Raw genomic sequence first — 22710 nt, 5'->3', positions numbered from 1 at the left:
ATTCACAGGGGTTCACGGAGCACACTTTGAGAGCCAATGTCATATAATTTCAGAATGTCATACAATCCAATTTTTCTGTTCTTTATATAAGGAAAAGCTATTTGTCAACTTCATGAATTAAAAAAGGAAAAATAATTTACTTCATGTTTCCAGATGAAGAATCTGAGGTTGAGCAAAGTTAAATGACTTGTCCAAGATCACATAGCTCGCAGAGAGTAAGACTAGTATTAAAACACGGGCCTTTGGACCCCAAGTTCAGTGCTCTTTTCCCTTCAGCTTTTTCCTTTCCCAATGACACATATATCTCTCTGTTGCACAGAATATTCCTTGCTCATGTCAAAATTTCTCAATAACAAATAGTGTTTTCTGATATATATGTATATAAAATAACTTCCTAAAACACACCAAATGTGTCTCAGTCACATATAGAGTGCTTTTCAATTACATTTAGCCATGATAAACATCTGGTTCATTTAATAGTAAACACATTTAATGGTAATACTTGATACCGAAAGTACATGTATATAACTATATTACCTGACTGATCCGACCATTCTGGAGGGCAATTTGGAATTATACCCAAAGGGCTATAAAACTGTGCATCCCCTTTGATCTGGTAATGCTACAAATGGGACTATATCCCAAAGAGATAATAAAAAAGGGGAAAGGACCTACTTGTACAAAAATATTTATAGCAGCTCTTTTTGTAGTGGTAAAGAATTGGAAATTGAGGGGTGTTCATCAATTGGGGAATGACTGAACAAATTGTGATACATGTTGGTGATGGAATACTATTGTGCTATAAGAAATGATAAGCAAGATTTCAGGAAAAGATCTGTGGGATCTGCTGGAAAGATCTGTGGGAACTGATGCACAGCAAAATAAGCAGTACTGAGAGAACATTATACACAATAACAACAATATTGGACGATGATTATCTGTGAAAACTTGACTACTCCCAGCAATGCAATGGATTTGGGACAATCCGGAAAGACTTGATGGGGAATGCTATCCACTTCCAGAGAAAGAACATGGTCAATGAAGGAATCATTTAATCTCTGTTTGCCTTAATCCTCTGGAGAAAGAAATGGCAAACCATTCCAATCATCTTTGCCATATTTCTGCCAAGAAAATTCCAGCAGAGGTCACAAAGAGTGGGACACAACTGAAAATAACTAAACAACAATATATTTGTTACAAGAGTTTTTTTTCTCTTTCCTTTTCTTTTTTCTTTCCTTTTCTTTTTTCCTTCACTGGTTTGAGTTTGAGAGGAAAAGAATTGTTTATTAATTAAAAAATTAAATTTGATTTAAGAAAAGGATTTATTCTAACCCTAAGATTCCATTATTCAATTATCTCTTAATATTTGACACTATATGGTTCACTAGTGACTTGAACAAATGGGCACATCTTCTGAAATAAGAGATTCTGCTTGAGAAAAAAACCTCTGAAACTACTTTTTGAAAATTTTATCCAGGAAAAAAAGCATTCTTTCCTTTTATAGATAAAATAAACAATTCACTTAATAACAAAAGACTTTAAAATAATGATTATTTTATTTTTATTACAAAACTGTAAAAATGTGTTTTAAACAAAAAGTCCTGATAATAACACTGCATATAATAAAAAAATTGTCTTTTCATAATTTGAAATATTGCACTGCAAAGTGTTTCTTGTTGTTCACTTAAGTAGTGTAATAAAAATCATCTTTTTTTCTTAAGGAACTTTTCTGAGCACCAACATTCCAAGAAAAGACGTTTCTTAACTTCATAGTTCATCTTTGGCCTGAAATTACAAGGAACAAAATTATTAATTTCCTCACAATCCTTTCATTCTCATTACTATATTTCTTTATTATTTCTTGGAATGTAAAATAGGGGAGAGAGTCAGAGCCCTCACTATGGGCCTGTGGACCCAAAGTAAATAACGTTGTGGGCTCCCCTACAGCATTTTGCCTAGGTGAAATTGGGTGAAAATGAATGTCATGAGAAGTCACTAAAGGGAGAAGAGAATATGACATAGTAGAAAGGAGACAGATTAGGATAAAGGAAAACTGGGTTTTAGTGCTGGCTCTGATTATACTCTTTTCAAATACTTAGATTATATGACTATAGGCAATTGAAACTCTACGGGATTCCCTTTCCCCAACTGCAAAAGGGAGGTCTTAGGTTTGATAATCTCTAAGGTTTTCTCAGTTTACTTTAAATCATAAAAAGACAAAGTGTGGAAGCGCTGCAGTCCTACTGCCCAGTCCTTAGTTTGCCTAAGTGATGTATATGAGGTATAATTATGGCCTAATTATATAGAATATCTAAAGTCTTTCTTCTTTTTCCTTCCTTCCATTCATTGGCAGTGAGCTCTTTTCTTTCCTACTGATTATCTCATTGCTCTTTGCCTAGTTAGTCACTAAAGTAAACTAGAGAAGGAGAGGGATAGGAGGTAGAAGAGATTATATAATTATGACAGGTGTAGGTAATGATCAATAATGTAGGTCAATAATATTACGTTATAAAATTATCCCCCCAAAACTGAGTCCTCCCTTCATTATGCTAGTGCAGAGGGATGACTGACTAGCCAACATGAATGTATATACCATAACTTTTAAAAATTATTATTATACTCACATTATTACACTTATTATTATTATTAAATTATTACACTTAATTAAAAATTATTATTACACTATTAAAGGAGCGACTGATATTGTCTACATCAAAAAAGAGAAGATTTATTCTTAAGAAGAAATTTTAGCTCTAATTTAAATTTTAAAAAATAACATTTGGAAAATTCAGGAATATAACCCCCCCAGTCAATATTATCAGCACTTACAAAGGAAATTAATCTCTTCTTAGAAAATAAAATACAATTATTAAAATATTATAAAAATAGATATTAATAAAAGCCTACTCACTTTCAAAGCATGTTTACATAAACATCTTTTTATGTTCTATTAATTAATTGCATTTCTTCTCCAAGAATTTATTAAAATCAATCACATTAAAATAATTTCCATTAAAAAGCAACTTCAGATATACAGAAATGCTCATTTAAAAATATCTTTAAAAACTCTAAGATATGCATACCTTGATAAAACCTATCATGGTTTATATAAGATCCTGGAAAATTAAATAATTCCCTTGATCTCAAAGACCTTTAAATAAAAAGTCTATTTTGTCTCTTCACAAGATCTACATTCATAAATCCATTGTATATGTGAAAATATATTTGTTTATTTTCAATAAGGACCTTTCCTTTGTCAGTGAATCCTTTATCTGACAAATACCCACAACCTATGATCACCCTCATCATTGACCATCTTCTGGATTATTGAAAAGGTATGCTAAATGGTTCCACTACCGACTCATTTTATCTAACTTCAATTAGGCACAGTACAACATAGCAATCTTTTTATTGATGCCAAATTAGATTTAAGTGGAGTATCCCTAAGAACCATCCATGAAGTCCTTGACTCAGGAGGAAATTAGAATAAAGAGGAGGGGACAGATGTGAGAAAGTATTGTGGAGGTATACTTAAAGGGAATTGGCAAATAATTGGATTTGGAGATGGGTGAGAGGAAAGAGTAAGGTTGTGACCAAGGTTTCAAATATAGAAGACTAGATGAATGGTACTACAAGTAACACTAATAAGAGTAAAGTCAGAAGAAGCACAGTTTGGAGAAACATTACAATAGCCAGACATACCTTTTTTCTATGACAGTTACAGGGAAAGAGGTCATCTTCAGACTGAGATTCCACTTTCTCCATGCCATCTCGAACTTTGGGTTCAGTCACTTGTAAACTAGCATATTCCTGGTTCAAGAAGAAAACAACACTTCCATTCTAAGATATTCTAAGATTTTCCACACCTTCTAAAGAACTGAGGATGCCTAGAACTTTATTTTTATACAATCAATGTTTGCAGATTTTGGGTTGAATATATCCTAACAACGTCCATGCCACAGAGTTCTGTTATAGGGAGATCCCTCAATCTTCTTAGCCAGTATGGGGTGGGGAGGGATATCAACAGTTCTAAACATGCACACAGTACTTGTTCTGATTCCTCCATTATATACCTAACACCTGGTTTGTACTACTCATCTATCACTTAGTACATATGTGTCTTTATCTCTATGTGTCATATCCCCAAATTGGGCAATAAGCTCCAGGAGGGCAAGTGTGGCATGTTTTATATATATATATATATATGTGTGTGTGTGTGTGTAAATAAAACTTTGTATTTCTCTCAGCTGCCAGCATAGTGTTCTGCATCAAAGACTCTTGAACTGATTTGTCTTGTACTATAGATAGATATATATTGTGAGACTTAGGGTGAGGCACTTAATTTCTCAATTCTCTAGGCAGCTATCTTAAACTATAACATTCTAGTGAAATCTCAGGTCTAGTCCCTAACTCAGACCCTATCTTTTCCTTTCCCTACCCTTCCCTCCTTTCCTTCCTTCCCCTTACCTGCTCTCTTAGATTCAATATTGAGTACTGGTTCCATGCCAGAATAGCTATAAGGGCTGTGAAACAGAGCTTACCTGACTTGTCCAAAATGACAAAGCTAGGAAGTATATATTGGCTCTCTATCTACTGAGGGACCTAGCTGCCCTCATTTTCGAATATATATCCCCCGATATACTTCCTTCCCAAGCAAGACATCCATTATAACAAATAATAAAGGAGGAAACAGGGACAGGTGCCAATCTGCCGTGGTAGAGAGAATTTCCTCACCTAGGAGTCCTCTTTTTCGGTCTCATTTCCTACACAATGATACTCAGTGACTGGAATGCAGAGGTAAAAATAGATGAGGACAATGAAAAATATATTGGAAAACATGGATCAGGAATGAAGAGTTTTAAGTTATTTAAATAATCTCTCTACTTCCTTATCTTCCACAATAGATATTTGTTTATATATTGCAATTAACTTCATGGTGGCCTTTTGATCATAAGCAACACAATTCTAGAAGAGCAAGCAACTAAGAAAGTCATGTTTTGTGGGAAGCCAATAAGAGAATAGATAAAAATCTGAGACTCCTCTTTTGACCCCTTTTATGATCCCTGTGATTTCTTGTTGAAAAGTATTGTGGCCTTCTTGAAAAGCTTTAAGTTCCTATCAAAGCTGAATTTAAAGGGTTAACACTGTTAACATAGCAAGGAATGCTGCCACCTGGTGTAGCCAAGGCCAAAATCTTAGCAGGGACAATTCAACCCTGAGAGGGATACTCCCCAACTTGGCTTTCTGATAAGAACCTAGTCAAAATTCAGCCTTGGCCTTGGTCTATTCTGAAGCCAATGTTTTGTGTTTTGATGTGACATAATTTGTAACTTCTGCGCATCTGCAAAGTTTCAGGGGGGTTCTTTTGTGTGAAATGAGTCTTGAAATATATATATATATATATAATAAACTCCATGCTCCTGGAGCCAGAGCTGGAAGCATGAGGTAAAAGACAACTCCCTTGTCCTGTCCTTATTTCCTTATCAACTAAACCGTCCTTATCAGATTATCAGAGATGATAAAGAGATCTCGACAATGTTTCATGTTGCCTTTGGATATTTGATAACATCAATTCTGCCAATTTCTCTATGTCTCTATGGAGAATCTACAACCCATTTAGCTGCAAATAATTTAGCTACAACTTGCTTATATTTCTTGGCTTTATTTATAGCAAAGATGTCAATACTGATGATTCATTTTATTCAGTGGTATGTCCCTTTGCTCATTACTCACCAAATATCTCAACTTTAAAATGCTGACTGTTAATATTTCCGAACAATTTAAAAACTGGATTTTTAGCACTCTCCAACTCTTCTTTCAACCTTTTGCTACAATTATTTTAGGAACAGAAGAGGATCACGCAGGTGTGAGGACCATTTTGCATCTGTCTTTGTTTCTGAGATTACCATGGCTGTTATGGGCAATGACTTCAACTATGTGGATCCTCAACAAACACTATCTAGTTCCAAGATGAAGCCTGAAGCTCTTTCAACTTATGTAGAACCTGCCAGAGCTTTGAGAACCTAAAGACACTTCTGTGCTCTGATGAGGCATTAATGCAGAATTCTTGTAGGCAGGGTACTGTTTTTCAATATATTAGATGAAGGGTATGAATGCAAAAGGTTATCCCAGGCCAGAGGAAGGATAGAGATTTTTCACTGGGAATCAGAGAAGGTATCATATGAGCTGGGATGAGTAAGATTTGGAAAGAAATAAAGAGAAAATAAAGGGCAATGAGGCATGCTGTGAGAAAAGGTATGGAAGTGGGAGAGTATTCAATATATACATTCATTTTGTGAATTGTCCAGAGTGGCTGAAGTATAGCACTCATAGAAGAGGATAATGTGAGAGAAGGCTAGAAAATTGTATGATAGAAGAAGGCTAGAGTTAGGGAAACTGGGTTCAGATGCTGTCTCTTATGATTCTTACTACATATGGGCCTTTGGCAAATTTCTTCATCTCCCTGGTTCTAAATTTGTAAACTATAAATTTATGAAATTAGGACTAAATAACCTTTAAAGTTCCTTTGAGTTCCAGACCTATGATCTTTTGATGCCAGGAAAGAGAGGGCCACAGTAGGTTGTAAAGGACCTTGAATGCTAGGCAAGAAGTTTGAATATTTATTAGGGACGAGTAGTGGAAGATAATGAAAGGTTTTTGAGTAGAGAAATGAGGTGATCATATCAGCATAAGAAGGAAGGTGTTTTGGCTACAATATAAAGAATGAATTGAAAGAGGCAGAAATTGGAGGCCATTTGAAAACTGCAGTGCAACCCAGATAGTTCATAGGTAATGAAGGCCTAGATTCTGCTGATGGCAGTCAGAATAGAAACAGTAGAACCAAGACTTGGTTTTTTATCTAAGAACTTTCTATTTATTAGAACTGTCTTAAAATAATAGAATATGTTGCCCCTTGATGTAGGGTTTGCTTTCCTCAGATCAGGGCTTCTTAACCTTTTGTGTATGTCATGGACCTCTTTGGTAATATGGTAGAGCCAAAGAACACTTCAGTATAATGTTTTTAAATAATTAAAGGAAATGACAATTTTTAAGTAGAGATTAACGGATATAAAGATGTAACTATTTCTTATCCAAGTTTGTGGACCTCCTGAAATCTATTCAGAGAACCCCAATTAAGAACCTCTGCTTAGATAATCAGGTGGAGCAATGGATAGAGTGCTAGGCTTAGAGTCAGGAAGACCTGAGTTCAAATACTGCCTCAGATACTAGCTGTGGCAAGTCATTTAACCTCCACCTGCCTCAGTTTCTTCATTTATAAAATGTATATAATATTTATATAAATATATAACTATGTATTCATGCACAGGTATGCATAAATATATAAATAAATATTAAATAAAATGTATATCATATTTATATTAAAAATATAATAATAGCACCTTGGTCCCATAGGTGTTGGGGGGTATTAAGTGATAAAATAATTATAAAGTGTTTAGAAGAGTTCCTGGTACACAGTTCAAGTCAGAATTGTGCTTTAGGTAGAGACTGAAACAGATGACCCCTAGGGTCCTATGCTATTGAGTCTAGTCAATGAATATGTTTTAAGTTCCTACCTTGGACAGAGGATTGTGCTCCCTCCTAGGTCCATGGTGGTGAATCTATGGCATGCATGCCAGAGGGAGTACTCAGAGCTCTCTCTGTAGGCACACATGCTGTTTTCCCAACACAAAGTTTGCCAAAGTTCATTACCAGAAAGTCAGAGGGACTTGGGGCTAGGCTGCTCCCCTCCCCTCTCTCCACGCTTCCCTGTGGACATTTCTCACATCACCCACCCTTCTAAAATGTTTACTATCATGCCGTAGGCTATATGAGATACATTTTAGAGTCAACCCAGTCCCTCCCTTCATAGAGTTTATAGTCTCTTCTCTTTACTATTTTAGTATCTCCCTTCTACCCCTTCCAATTTTCTTCTCTCCTCCTATTAAGTGAAGATTGCTGTTGTTGCTGTTGCATCTTGATAATTAACTTTTTTTTTTTTAACCCTTGTACTTCGGTGTATTGTCTCATAGGTGGAAGATTGGTAAGGGTGGGCAATGGGGGTCAAGTGACTTGCCCAGGGTCACACAGCTGGGAAGTGGCTGAGGCCGGGTTTGAACCTAGGACCTCCAGTCTCTAGGCCTGGCTCTCACTCCACTGAGCTACTCAGCTGCCCCCGATAATTAACTTTTAAAACCTTAAATCTGATGTTGAATGACACATGTACAGCATTGCATGTGGTGGTGTGGCCATTGTATCCTTGTATGACACAGACATGCCATTGTATGCTGCTGTTGTCATGACATAATGCATGTGTGTTTTATGGTGACACATGTGACACTGCTTGACGGGCATTGTTTTGTGAAAAAGAGATATCATGTAAGGCATATGTGTTGTTGTGACCAATCAGCATCATGTGTGAAATACCCATGTGTCACTGTGTGATACAGGCATGTTTCTATAAAACAAGGGCATGTCATAGCATGTTATGTGCATGTTGTTATGGAGGCACATAGTTGGCTGGTGCTGGTGTGCCCTGGCATGACAGGCACATCATTACATGGCCCAGGTGTGTCACTGAATGTTACCGGCATGTCACTGTGCCACAAGCTTATTTTTACATGAATTTGTTGTGCTGTTTGAAATAGCATATAACAACACATGCTTTGCATATGTCATGTGATGCAAGAATGTAGCTGTGTGACACATGTCTGCATGATTTGGGTGTGTTACTGCATGACATCACATCATGTAGGCATTTTGTTACTTGATGCAGATGTGTCACATTTGTGTCACTTCCTGGTCCATTTACTGACTAATAGGCTACCATCTACCCCTAAGGATTGCTATATATTATCAAGGGATAGTGACCTTTTCCATCATTTGGTCTAATGCCTAATGACCCCTTCATTTTCTTATTGTCACTGGCAGTGATCTACTTGCACCTTGGTCTTTAATCAGTTATGATGTGTCTTTGATTTTCTATCATTCACAATTGTGAAAAGATGTAGTTACACAATTTTATGTGTATGTTTGTGTATGCTTACAAATTATTGGGCAGAATAATACTTATACTATGGGGGCAAAACCACAACTTATATTTATATCACTTTTGAAAAAACTGACCTGGGGGTTAGCTAGATGGCTCAGGAGATTGAGAGCCAGGACAAGAGATGAGAGGTCCTGGGTCCAAATCTGGTATCAGACACTTCCTAGCTGTACGATCCTGGGCAAGTCACTTAACCCCCATTGCCTAGCCCTTATTGTTCTCTGCTTTGGGACCAATATACAATATTGAATCTAAGATGGAAGGTAAGGGTTTAAAAAAAAGAAAAGAAAATACTGACCTGGAAAAGCTTGAAGTAATAACAAAATATGTTATCACCCATGAGGTTGTCCCTTGCGAATTCCTGCCCTGCCTTGGCTATTGCTTTTGCCTACAGAAGAAAAAATGTCACTATTCAATCAATATTACATCATTTTACAAAGAGGCTTCTATTTTAATGTGAATGAAATGTTCCAATTTGTGTATATGATACGGTAGCATAGCCATGAGGTGAAGCCAGTAATAGAAGATGCCATGAATGGGTTTCTTATCTGGTAAGGAAGACATTTAATGTTGTGCTCCCTTTACAGGCCAAGGAAAGTCATATTAAAACAGGGTGGCTGGGGAATTCAAATTAGAGAGAAAAGAAAGTAGTGAAGAAGAATTGGAAGAAATCCATCTCCCATTTTCCCTCCCCAGGGATATATAAAATAAATGCAGCAACAATGATCTTGTGAAATGAATGAGAACTCAATTTCATTTCTATGCCTTTCAGTAGCCAATGAGGCTGCTTTTCTGAAACTCCTCATTTCAACAAAGACTACAATCACCCACTTAGGGATAGAGGAGGTAGGCTCCCTACCAGGGTGCCTAATGACCCCTTCATTTTCTTATTGCCACTGGCAGTGATCCACTTACTATATTGGGTGGCATAGCTGCTGGTGGTTTATGACAAAATCGTTAAAGAATAGAGAATTTTCAGCCACAAGTATATGAAAGGAATTGGACTGAGCATCTTCTCCTGTGCAAACTTTGAGTTTGGAAGAGGAAGGGAATGAAAGTAGCATCTATGGGGAAAATAGTTAATTTTTTTATTTCATTCAGGAATTCAGGAGTTCTATACAAATGAATCCTAAGGGCTTGTCAGAGCATTTAAATAACCAGTTTAGTAGACATTTCCTTTGGATTTCTCCATGAATCCCTCTGCCAGTATATTTCCTACTCTCCACCTCCCCCATTCATCCTTTTTTAGCTTTCCTTGGTGTGTGGTCTTCTCCCTTAGGTTATAAGCTCCTTGAGGGCAGGGATTGTCTTTATTTTGCATATATGTATCCCCAGCACTTAGCACAGTGCCTGTTCCCTAGCTGACTCTTAAATGTTGGTCGACTGACATTTGAACTACATTTCAAACCCCAGCCCCACTCACTTATCACATTACAGTAACAAAGAGTAAGTGTTTAATTGAATTGAGTCAGTAAACATTTTGCCTTACCTCTTCATCATGGTCTTTAGCCCACTGAAGTTTTTCCAAAAGATCACTCAGGTTGCTTTTCACTGGGATGTAATGTTTCCAGGGTTGCAGCTCATTATAAAAATGTTCATAATAAATAGAGTCTTGCTTTAGTACAACACTGTTACCAACGAGTAAATAAGGCAGCCGGTATGCTGCAACTGTACCATCGATATTAATCTGATACTTATGCTGTAAAACAAGATGCACCAGACAGGAATTGCAATTAGGTTTCCTTATCACCTCTTGAGACACTGTTTGGGCACTTCCCTGCTTTCACCATTTAGCTAATGTTATCATGGTAATGTTTTATTGTTACACGCATACTGCCTGGGAACTAAATGTTCATTCAGATGATGCCCTGGAGACCACAAAATCAGCAATAAAACTAACTTTGAAAGCATCTATTTTTTTTTCATTGAAGATTTTACTCAGAAGGTGACACCATAAGGAATATCGTGTTTATTTGTGAAAGTGTGATGGCTGTAGTCATTTATTTACTTCACTTTGTAGGCCTAATGAGATCACGTTCTGTACCATGTTAACTGTCTCTTTTAAACACCAGATGGCTATGCAAATGTCTTCTGGGAATAACAAGGCTTGGGACAAAAGGGCTCGAAAACTGGAACATTTGAAGAATTATAACTGGAAACCTCTAATATGTAGAGAATGCTTTGGATTAAAAAAAAAAAGAAAAAGCTCATGTGAAAATAGCAGAGGCTTTTGAGAAGTCTGTCATCATACAGAATGTAGATATACTAATGCATTGTGGTGAAGCTGTGATTTGGTTTGATTATTTTGAAAATAAAAATTTAGAACCATACTCAAATAGTCACTAAATTGAATAGCCTCTGATCCAGGGATAATATTTTAGGGATATATTCCAGAGGTCAAACCACAGAGAGAAAGGATTCATATATGCAAGGAGGCTTATAACAACCCATTTTTTAAATAATAAAAATTTGGAAAACAGATGCCCATCAACTGGAAAATGGCTGTACAAATTGTGATATATAAACATGATAGAATTATGTTGCAGTCATAGGAAACAACAAACAAAATTCAGGGAAGTAGGAGAAGAGTTGTAAGAACTGATACAAAACTCTGTCAACACCTACCCTAGTACCTTACCTCTAAAGTGCTTGATAAATGAAGCTATCAGTGATAGGAAGTACACAACAAAACACATAATGACTAATAAAGAAGAGGTAGAGCTAAAAATGTTTTTAAATTATAAAATTAATTGACGTGAAATGAAGTGAGCAAAACATTTTACTCAATGATGAAAACAATATAAAGGAAAACAACTTTAAAAGCCATCTAGTCTCTAATCAAAGCAATGAGCAATAGTGATTTCAAAAGACTGATGATCAAATGTACTTTCCATCTCTTGACAGAGGGAAAATGGACTGAGATATGAATTCTTAGACATGTCTAATGTGTTGATTTGTTTTGCTGGATTATACATATTTAAAAGGAAGAGTTTCTACTGGGGAATGGTAGGGGGGATGATTGACTGGTAGGTACTGACAGATAACCAAAAAGAGAAATATCATAAAGCATTTTTTAAAATGCACAGAAGAAAACACAAAAAGTACAAAAGGGAAAATAGATAAAACAATTTCATAATCACCTTGTTAAATTTCAAATATATTAAAGCCCATAAATATTTTTTTAAAAAACAAACTGTACAATTCAGTTTCCCATAGAAGCTCCTTATTCTTTGAATAGTAAAATGTTGTATTTGTTTACAATTGATACTTCCATACACCCGCACATGTAAAAAAATTCATTAAAAAAAAGAAATCTCATAGGCTGTAAGATGTGTTGGGGTAGAAAACTCAATAGAGCATACGTGTACTGAATGAATCATAGGGCTACCATTTTCCCTTAGCTTATCTGCCTTCCTACATTTACCACCACCACAGAATTTTCAAAGATTTCTCAGCAAAGTAAAAATTATTCAGTGAAATAAAACATTCAACAGACTGGAAAAGAGTTTGGTGGGTTAGAGCTATTCACATATTAGATACAAGAAGCTCCCTTTGATCTTAGGAAAGCAGAGGTGATATAGTATTTAACCAGAAACTAATTAGCATCTATTTTCCACCAGATGGCTTGGGAATACCCACCTGGGAGCCAAGTAATTCTTATCTGGAGCCAGATATTAATAATATGTGTGGCTGTGGGGAAAAGAGGATTAGATTAAATATTTTATGAGCAAAATGTTTTAATAAAATAGAATATAGCATGTAAATGAGGTCAAACTCTTGAGAGTTATAAGTTTGGTGACAAACATGAAAACCCTGAAAAAAAGTCTTAAAAATGTACTGGAGTCTTCTTACCTTAAAGAAATCAAAAAATGAAATGTGCTTCACAATGGGACCATATAAACTTTCATCATGTTTAAAGAAGAAAAAGTTGGTAAAAGCAGCATCTATGAGTTCTGGGTGTTTTCTACTGAGTTTTACAAGTTCAAGTCTTTCTTTCCTGCTGTCTCTTCCTCTCCAGAGGGCTGTAGTATTTTTGTTCTCCCATGGGGGTCCTGTGTTAGCCTGGACAGACATCATATCCAAACTCACTCTAAAAGACAGAAAGATCAAAAGATTTTCCCTTCTAGAACTGTCATGGACTCCCAGGTTCTATACATTAGAAAGTTATATGATTACATAATCCTAAGTAATCATATAATTGATGACTCAAGAGATAATAGTTTTATTTGGATAAAAGTCAGCAAAAAAAAAAAAATAAAATTTCCTGCTCTGAGAAAACTATAAGTGACTTCTTACCGGCCCATAGTTTCTAAAACAGAGTCAGTCAAGTCATAGGTTGGCATCACAATATCTTTGGAATCAGTAGATCCACACCAGGAAAATATGGGATGGAGGTTTGCATTGGATTTCCTTTTCTCCAAAGGCCAATCTCCTAAATTAACAAAAAACTCAACATCTGGCATTTTCACCTAAGAAAATAAAAATAATTCTGGTGATTGACTGCCATTAGAGTAGTTATTTATGTCATGTAGTTATTTCTTAGGGTAACATTTATCAGTCAAATCAGAAATGAAAATCCAGTGAAATGATCAGTCCCTGGGCCGTGATGTGTGAGCCCAAGTTGGTTTAATAATAATAAGGATGTGCTGGATGAATCATCCTTATTATTATTAAACCATCATTTCACTGAGTTTCCATTCTAATGCTGGTTGATTAATGCTTCTCTAAAAATAGATCCATTTCTCCTACAAAATCAAAATGGGAATAATGTAATAACAACAAAATAAGAAATTAAAAAATCAATTGTAGAGAGAGAAGGAGGGAGACAGAGAAAACAGGAGAAGGAGAAAGGGAAAGAAGGGAAAGGGAGGAGGGAAAGAGAGAAGGTGGTGGGGAAAGAAGTAGTAGGGTCATATGTATCCCTTTGAAAACAAGTTAAAACTTTAGTTTTTGATTGAGCAATTTATCTTTAAATCATGAAAAATATAACAAGTTGACAATCTTCTACCAACTTAAAAATAAGTTAAACCCAATGCATCATATCAACATATTCTCTCCTTCTTAATAGAGAGAGAGAATAGAAAGCTAAACTTTGAGTTAGGACTGTGGTTTAAATCTAAACTCTGATATTTAATAGCTCTGTGATCTCTGGCAAGGCAATAACCTATTGCGAACCTCAGAAAAGTCTCTGAGGCTTAGCTACAAAATTTTAGAGGGATTACCATTTGCACTGGCAATAAAACTATAAGTCCTTGCTATTTTGATTTTTCTTAATAAAAAAGTTTACTTTTATGTAGCACTTTTTTTTTGCTGACTCTCTTATTGTGCAAACAACTTCAATGTTTTTTCTATAAAAGAGAAATGGGAATTTTTCCTATATTGTTCCATATGTGTAGAATATTTGTCAAGTGCTAGGTAATCTGTTTCTTGTTTAATTGATTGGATTTCATTTATATCATACATTATACCACAAGAAAATCAAACAATTGGTGCCTTTGGTTCAATAAATGTCTTGAAAATGACTAATATAGCAAAATATTTTATATATTATTACACATGTAGAATCTATATCAGATTGCTCAGGAAGGGGAGAGGGTAAAGAAGGAAGAAAAGGCATGAGTGAATTTGGTTCCAAATTTTTAAAAATGAATGTTGAAAATTGTTTTTTACAAGTAATTGGAGAAAAATGAAAATATTAAAAACTAAACATTTGTTGATTATTCTACTGATCCATTAATTAATTGAGCAAGCATTTATTAAATTACTATTAGGTAAAGAGGCATTGTGCTAGGATTAAAGAGAAAAATAAAATGACTCTTGCACTCAAGAAACTTAAAAGGAGAGAGAGTATGGCATCATTCAACAGATTAATAATATAATGTTGACAACGGAGATACAAAGTAATTTTGTGGCACTGATTGGGGGTTCAAATAGGTTTTTTTCTGAAAAGTAGCATTTTAGCTGAAGGAAGCCAGTTATTCATTTGAGAGAGCAGTTCAGGTGAAGAAAGAGTTTATGTCAGGCACTGAGGACATCCTATTCAATGGCAAAGACTTAGGAGATGGAAATGTGTATGAGGACCAGCATAGAGACCACCCTGGCTGGAAAATAAAGTGGAACATAAAGTACTGTAAGGAAAGAAATGCAGAATAAACTTGGAAAGGCAGGCAGCAGCTAAACTGAAGCATTTAAAATGCATCTGGTGATTTTTTTCTATCCTAGAGGTAACTGGTTCCCACTGGCATTTCTTGAGTGGGAAAGTGAAATGGTGAGAACTTAGCTTTAGGAGTATCAATTTGTTAGCTGTGTGAAGGATGGAATAGGATCAGAAAGAAAGTGGGATAAAGGGAGACCAGTTCAGAGGCCATTGTAATTGTCCAGGTAAAAGGTGACGAGGTCCTGAACTAGGAGAGTTGTCATATGGCTCGACAGAGAAGAATGATGTCAGAGAGATTGTGGAGGTAAAATTGACAAGTCTTGGCAACTGGTTGGATATAGGCAAAGAGAGTGAAGGCAGAATTGAGAATGACTCCTCAATTGTGAACTTGGATGACCAACCAGCTGGAGTTTTTAATGGTAATAAGGCAGTTAGGAAGGGGAAGTGCTTTTGGGGAAAAAGATGGTGGTTTATTTTGAACATACAGAAAAACTGAGTTGGAGTTGACCAGTATGCAGTTTGTGGTATCAAGAGTTGGTGTCTGTCGATCACATGGTTCAATAGGGATATGATTGAGGATGTAGATGCTAAATGATCACTCTATTGCAAATATTAATAATATGGAAATAGGTCTTGATCAATGATACACATAAAACTCAGTGGAATTGCATGTTGGCTATGGGAGGGGGGTAGGAGGAGGGAAAGGGAAAGAAGATGAATCATGTAACCATGGACAAATACCCTAAACTAATTAAATAAATAAATAAACTTAATTTAAAAAAAGAGTTGGTGTCTGATTGTCATTTAAATTAAATTTAAATTTAATAAAGGTATCAGTCATTTAAATATGGATGTCAACATACTGCACTAGAATCTTCACTACCCAGTTCCAATTCATGTAGCTTTTAAGTATCCAAAACATCTCATTCCAAGGCTGTTTAATCTATGAGGCTGTCCTCTGCTATGGATTGTAAGGGTTATAATATAGTGCTATAATATAGAAGAACTCACTGATGTTTAACAGTCTCTAAATACTGCATAGAAAAATGCTTGAACCCAAGATAGGTATTCTAATTAAGAGATAAAATATACTCACTTTTCTGGTCAAAGAAAGTAGGATGGCATCCATGAAAATCCTAAAACCTACATGTTCACCATGAGTCTTGATATAAATCTAAAAGAAAATTTGAAACCAGTTATACCAGTAAAAAGTATTGCCTTCATTAAGAACAAGCAAGTCAGGGCAGGTATATGGCTTAATAGACAGAGAGGTAGGCCTGGAGTTAGGAGTACCTGGTTCAAATCTGGACACAGACACTTCCCAGCTGTACGACACTGGGTAAGTGATTTAATCCCAACTGCCTTCCCCTCACCACCCTTCTGCCTTAGAACCAATATAGAATTTAGTATAAATTCTAAGACAGAAGGTAAAGGTTTTAAAAAAACCAAGCAAGTCATATGGTTGTTATAGCAATTTTTGATAAAACTATGTCTAGTGATATATAAATGATGAGAAAATCTTGAAAACAAATTTAAAAAATTATTCCATGCATTATTGTATTGTGTAAAATCAATCACAAATGCAGTCATCCTGTGGTGACTCCATGTATTAACCTTATTTTACTTGGGGAGGGTGGTTCTTCAGGAGAGGTTTCTCACTATATATCTCCTTATCATGACTACATGCAGATGCCAACATATACTCACTTACCCAATTTCCTCAATAGACTCATGGATCAAACTCCCTAAGTAATGGGAGAATTGGGGAGGTACTAATCCTACCTCTTCACCATTGTGTGACCCAATAAAAATATCTTTTCCCTTATATGGAAGGATACCTTTTCTATAAAAGAAAATACCTTTTCTAAACAAGCAAGTCACCCCTTAAATATGGGTAGGTCCAAAGGCTGCCCCACCAATGTTTTTTCTGCTTTGGTGTTAATAAACTCCTTTTTAACTTTATCTTCCTGAGTTTTGTCTTTGAAATTAGAGGAAAGGACCAGACATAGAATTTTCCTTTTAACAGTACCTTGTTGTCTTTCAAGGTGTAGTGACACAAGCTCTGTCTTTGTCCAAACCTTTGCGGAATTTCTACTGAAATCTTATCTGGATCCACTGTAGGGAAGGGTGCAAGGTCTCTCTGGATCTGGGGGATACTTTGGGGGCAGTTCATCTCCTGTAGCCAGGTAGCACTATCTTCAGTAGGACAGTTGCAGTTCTCATGGTAGACAGGCCCTAATTTCATATATACAAGTCATATGTCAAAGTGTAGCAACAATAACATCATTTAATATTCTCATATCCATAATGTATTATAACCATTACATATAAAGCCAAAACTTTTGGACTAATTACAGGGGAATTATTATTAAAATTTTATTATTAACAATAATATTATTAATTATATTTATTATTAATAATAATAATATAAATATTATTAAAATATTGTTTTATTATGCTGGAATATTTTTACTTTCCATTCTTCTAGAACAATAGTGACCAAACTTATCTGGAAGTCAAGAAAGACCCACTATATACCAAATTCTGTTATGTAGTAAAAAACATTATTGTTACAATTGTATTGTCCTTTTACGTTCATATACTGATCTCCACTAAGGTAACCATCACGATAATCCCCACCTGTATCACCCATGGACAAGTGTATATTAAGAGTAAGAAAGATTATACTTATAGGCAACTTAGTACTAAGTGATAAAGTTGGGATGCTTTAATATTACTATATAGAGTCTAAACAAGAGGCTGCTTCTATTCCAGGTTGAGTTCTTCTGTTATTGATGGTAAATTTAATTTTAATGGGCAGTTATTTTTTAAAACATAAGAATATGTAAGGTTATTCCTATGCTTTGCATGAGCTCTTGAACTGAATGATCCATGGAGTGATTGGAAAGATTAGAGGTGTAAATTTATAATTGGCATTTTGGGAATGAGGAAATATGAATTGAGAAAACATGGTATAGTGGAAAGCATGGGTATAATGGAAAATGTAGAAGAGAGAATTATTAGTCTGGAAATTAGTCTTAGCATATGACATGTGAAAGTACTTTGTAAATTAGAAAATGTTATTTAAAGCTAAAGAATTACTACTAAATATGAACAATGCCATTGATGAAAATTTTGGATTATCTACATTTTTCTTTTTCTTTTTTCTCTTTGATTTTATTTTTTTAATTAACAAACACCTATTTTCTCTCTTCCTTTTTTCCATTAAAAAACAAACAAGAAAACCCTTGCCATTACTTCTTTTTCACATGATCATCCAAGCTTTGGGCTCTCCTTTGTAAATTACAGTCATCAAATTTTAATATTTACTTAATAAATGAATCCCCCCTTTAACTAAAATCCTATTTTGATGGGTCATTAAGGCATGGAAGTAAGTCTAGGTCCCAAACATCACAAACTCTGACAGGTTCTACCAAGCTAGAAAGGTTTTGAACATGAGCTCAAGGACAGATTCCATATCTATTGTCCAAGTAATAGCATAGATAAATTTAGGACAAGGGGACATGTAGTTTTCCCTAGCTGGCCTCAAGGTGATTATTTTTTTTTTTTGCCACAAAACCCAAGAAGACTGCCTACTAAGGTGTGGAAGGATTACTGTTTGCATCAGCATGAGTATCCACATTAATTAAATCAGGAATTTTGAGCCATTAAGACAATACTCTTTCTAACACTTTGGCTATAAACTTAGAGCCTGAAGCTGTTGAATAGCTACTTATTTGATCATTTTTCATCCTGGCCTTGAATTTTCCCCTAGAAAATACATCATTCTTTTTTTATTTTACTCATTGAAATAAAGATTATGTCTGTCTCAAGAACCACCAATTATGTCAGTTCTGGGAGCACAAAGTTCTGTGATTATTCTCATTGTAGGTAGCCATGACAGTCTCCTGATAAGTTTAAAATGACCTTTTGCCTTTCAAATGTTATTCAATCTATACTGAATGATCTGCGTTAAATAGGTTTTAATTTGATGGTTAACTCCTGGGAGGCAGCGCTTTTTATCCAATTTGTGTTCTCCACAGTGAACATCACTTAATATTTGTGGGATAAAGTATTGGGTAGGAGAAGAAAAAAGTGGTGACCACATTTAAGCTTCTCCATGAATAAAAAAAAAAAGGAATAGATATTTTTAAATTAATGTTCCCCAGAAACTCCAATTCCCAGCATCCCACTTTCCTCCTCATGTTACATGCATCAGATGTAGGGAGGACATAAGTTTTCTGTAGCCCTGCCTCTCTCTGTCTCTCTCTCTCTCACTCTCTTTCTATAATTGCAGCTGCTACCAGTGGGTTTTTTGAGCAGGCAGGCAGAATTTACTCACGTGGTCTTATTTTTATTAGGTAATTACATTTTTATACTTCTATTTCCTTTTTATTCCTTCTACTTTAAGTGATTATTAATAAACTTTATAAAATATAATACTTGGAGTAGTGGACATTAATTTAAATCTTATACTAACAAACTCTTTTCTAATCTATAAACATGCTATGTTATAGCAGCAAAAATATTTGGTTTTCCTTACTTAACTGCCAAGGCCAGGCTTGCTAGGTTCAGAGAAGGTTACCCACTCACTAGATGGGAATTTTTGAGAGGGAGGTCACCAGAACCTGCAAAGACAATCTAATAATAGAGAGCTTATAAACTGACTATTTGGTAGTATCTATGCCCGTGGGTATACCTTTCAAGAAAATAACAACTGTTTATTTGTCTAATTTTCCTTCATAAATTGTGTTCTTTTTTAATAAATACTCTCATTTCTCTTTAGCTAAGCAATCTATTTTTTTCAGATCCAGGTTTGAAAGATGTTTGCTCTTTTTGTTAAGCTTCTGGATCACTCCTTCATATGAATGGCTTCAATTTGCTCTTCTTTTTTGGAAACTTGGTCTCTTTATCTCAATCAGGTTTGTCTTGCCACAGTCACTTGCAGGCCTGATCACTATTGACTAACATGAGAGTTTTCCCCCATTCTGTTTCTAACAGGAGTATTTGCACCTTTATAGGTGGCCTCCTCTAGCCTAAGGCCCACTAAATTAATGCTAGCCTTAATGCAGACATCTGATATACTACAGCTCAGAAATCCCAAGCTCAAGGGAGTTACCAGCTTCAGCCACCCTACTAGCAGATTACAGGAACCCTGTACCATCATACTCAGCTTCAATTTAATCCTTAAGAGCCTTCAAAACGTGATGTTTATGGTCTAATGCCAAATTATTTCTACTAAAGAATGAGGAAATTATTATTTTCTTCTGGGTTTTCAAGAAATATGCCATGCAAAAAGTGTTGCAATTAACAATTTCTCAAATTACCTTTCAAAATATATGGAGACTTAGCCACATGCTGCCCTTGGACTTTAACTTCTATCTTTAGATTTTTATAGCTTGCATACATTCTGTATCTCACAATGAAGGAGCCATCCTTCCGGTCTAAAATCTGTACTCCAACTCGAGTAAACTGTTCATCTGGGGCTGAGATCTTAACTTGGAATACCTTTTCACCTGGTGAGGTAGTGAACCTATAGCAGAAACAATGACAAATGATAAGGACATTAAATTTTTATCTTTTATTAAGTTGTTCAGATTGGACACACAGGAAATTTATTGCTTGATCATTATTCTTTATTATTCTCCTGTACCTTGTATTTTACTCACTGTTTTCCCATTTTTTTTAGCATGCTTTTCTGGTATAGAAGTGGCAAAGATATACCACAGATGCAGAAAAATGGAAAAAAAAGGCAGTTTCTGAGGTAGCAATAATAATATTTTCAGTAGAAAATTATCCAAGAATAGTGTTAGACATATGTGGACAAGATTAATTCTGCACAAAATTCATTTTAGCAGTCAGTACATTATTATATCCTGTGGTCTGTAACCTTCCATGTATAAACCACCTCCCATTCCCCACCAACTACTTTAAATGAACAGAAGTGAAGATCCTAATAGTAATGGTTATTGAACTTTGTGCATACAAATCAGGGCCTGGTTTTTCTGAACATTGGAACAGTTGAATTACCTGGTGACCAGTCAACAATCATTTAATTTTAGAGCCAAATAGAAAACTATTTGTTCCTACCCCAAAACAACCTTTTTCCATATTTGATCATTCCAAAGATTCTGCTTCTATAGAACATTTAGAAGAATATCCATCAACGGGAAAAAGAAACCCATCAATTCAGAAGTATTTGTTTAAAAATAATAATTTAAAAAGCATTGACTATAGGACACTTTCAGTGAATTGAACTTCTTGCAGTGGTTATAGTTCTAACAAACTCAGGCTTTCATACCTTTCTACTTGCATATTAGGAATAATGTTGCAGTTTTCTTTTGAACATTTAAGTTACAAAACATGTCCAATTTCACATAAATGGAAGGGAACAATCCAAGAAGAGAAAAATGAGACCACTAGATGGAGCTGAAATGTAGCTGGTAGTCTGGAGTAAAAGTTGGACCGAAATTGATTTCAGATGTCTTAAGCTCTTTGTGGATCAGTCAGTCAATAAGCATTGGTTAAGCATTCACCATGTTCTGGGCACTGTGGTTAAGCTCTGGGCATATAAAGTCAAATTCATGACCTCAAGAAGCTCACATTCTTAACGCTGAAAAAGTCTGAGATTAAAATACAAGAGGTTCTCACCCAGAAAATGAGATATTAGAGAGCCAGGGTTGGTGGGATGGATTACGAACCTGTGTGTTTAGATTAATTTCTGGCACACGTTAGGAAGTAAAAGACTTGGCGAAAAGGGGGAAGAGCTGCCAATTATAAGGGGAATTTGGTAAATTTTTAAGAGAATCTAAACATTCTCGAAAATAAAATATTTGAAGAATTTCCCTCGCTCCCTCCCTCCTTTTCTCTTCCCCCCTCCCGGGGGTGGGGGAACCCCCAAAAGTACGAAATTAAGATAGATTTTTATCGCGCTCAAAAATAGTTTTAAAGAGAAACTGTCTTACTTACTTCTGACCTGTGGAATCCACAGCCTGAATATAGAAATACCGGGCAGGCAGAACAACCTTGGCTTTTAGGCCAGGTCCCCATATCAAACAGTTCTCTGGGTTTACTCGTCGCTCTCCACCAGTCGCAGCAAATGCTGTTCCCAGAAAGAGGTAGCAAAGCAACAAAAATCTAAACATTTACAAAGTTTACTGGCGAAACACACTAACAATGAAGTTTCCGATGTGGCCAGCACCGGCAGGGAACGTGCCACTTCTTCGGTGGAAGACACGTTCATTCACCAGTTAGCGCAGCAAACACATCTGCCAATTGCAAGAGCAAGCACATCTGAGGTAGGTTTTCCCTAATAATTATCAAACGCTATCTCGAATACCTCTACTTTCCTCAAGGAGAGTTATCAGCAGGAGATGGGGATTCTCTTTAAACTATGCTAAGTCTAAAAGATTCAGCCAAGCACCATGCTGTTCCTTTTGCAATGGACAAAATGAACTTGTCTTTCAGACTCCTGCAGCTAGAGCATCATCTTGGGTGATTGTGCCTC

The 22710-nt window shown here is 35.6% G+C and overlaps 1 protein-coding gene across 1 annotated transcript; it reads right to left on the bottom strand.

Annotated features, from left to right (window-relative positions):
- Positions 1 to 1588: 1588 nt before the first annotated feature.
- Positions 1589 to 22348, bottom strand: POGLUT2 (protein O-glucosyltransferase 2). Its single transcript, XM_044667184.1, has 10 exons — positions 22173 to 22348; positions 20531 to 20736; positions 17233 to 17438; positions 16300 to 16377; positions 13343 to 13515; positions 12899 to 13136; positions 10536 to 10745; positions 9345 to 9434; positions 3703 to 3810; positions 1589 to 1785 (listed from the first exon to the last, which is right to left on the bottom strand). The coding sequence occupies exons 1-10, from the start codon at positions 22346 to 22348 to the stop codon at positions 1768 to 1770; spliced, it is 1503 nt and encodes a 500-aa protein (XP_044523119.1). The 3' UTR covers positions 1589 to 1767.
- Between the last annotated feature and the right edge of the window lie 362 nt (positions 22349 to 22710).

Source organism: Gracilinanus agilis, chromosome 3, assembly GCF_016433145.1.
Source record: "Gracilinanus agilis isolate LMUSP501 chromosome 3, AgileGrace, whole genome shotgun sequence".
Classification (NCBI taxonomy): Eukaryota; Metazoa; Chordata; class Mammalia; order Didelphimorphia; family Didelphidae; genus Gracilinanus; species Gracilinanus agilis.
This window is presented reverse-complemented; position numbering and strand designations above follow the sequence as displayed.

Excerpts from the sequence above, each read along its gene's own strand:
- POGLUT2 (XM_044667184.1), bottom strand. The coding sequence starts at position 22,348 with ATGTTTAGATTTTTGTTGCTTTGCTACCTCTTTCTGGGAACAGCATTT. Across the intron at positions 16,378-17,232 it reads ACACCTTGAAAGACAACAAG|ATTTATATCAAGACTCATGG; the intron begins GTACTGTTAAAA and ends ATTTTCTTTTAG. Across the intron at positions 10,746-12,898 it reads CATTTTTTGATTTCTTTAAG|CATAAGTATCAGATTAATAT; the intron begins GTAAGAAGACTC and ends CTTGTTTTACAG.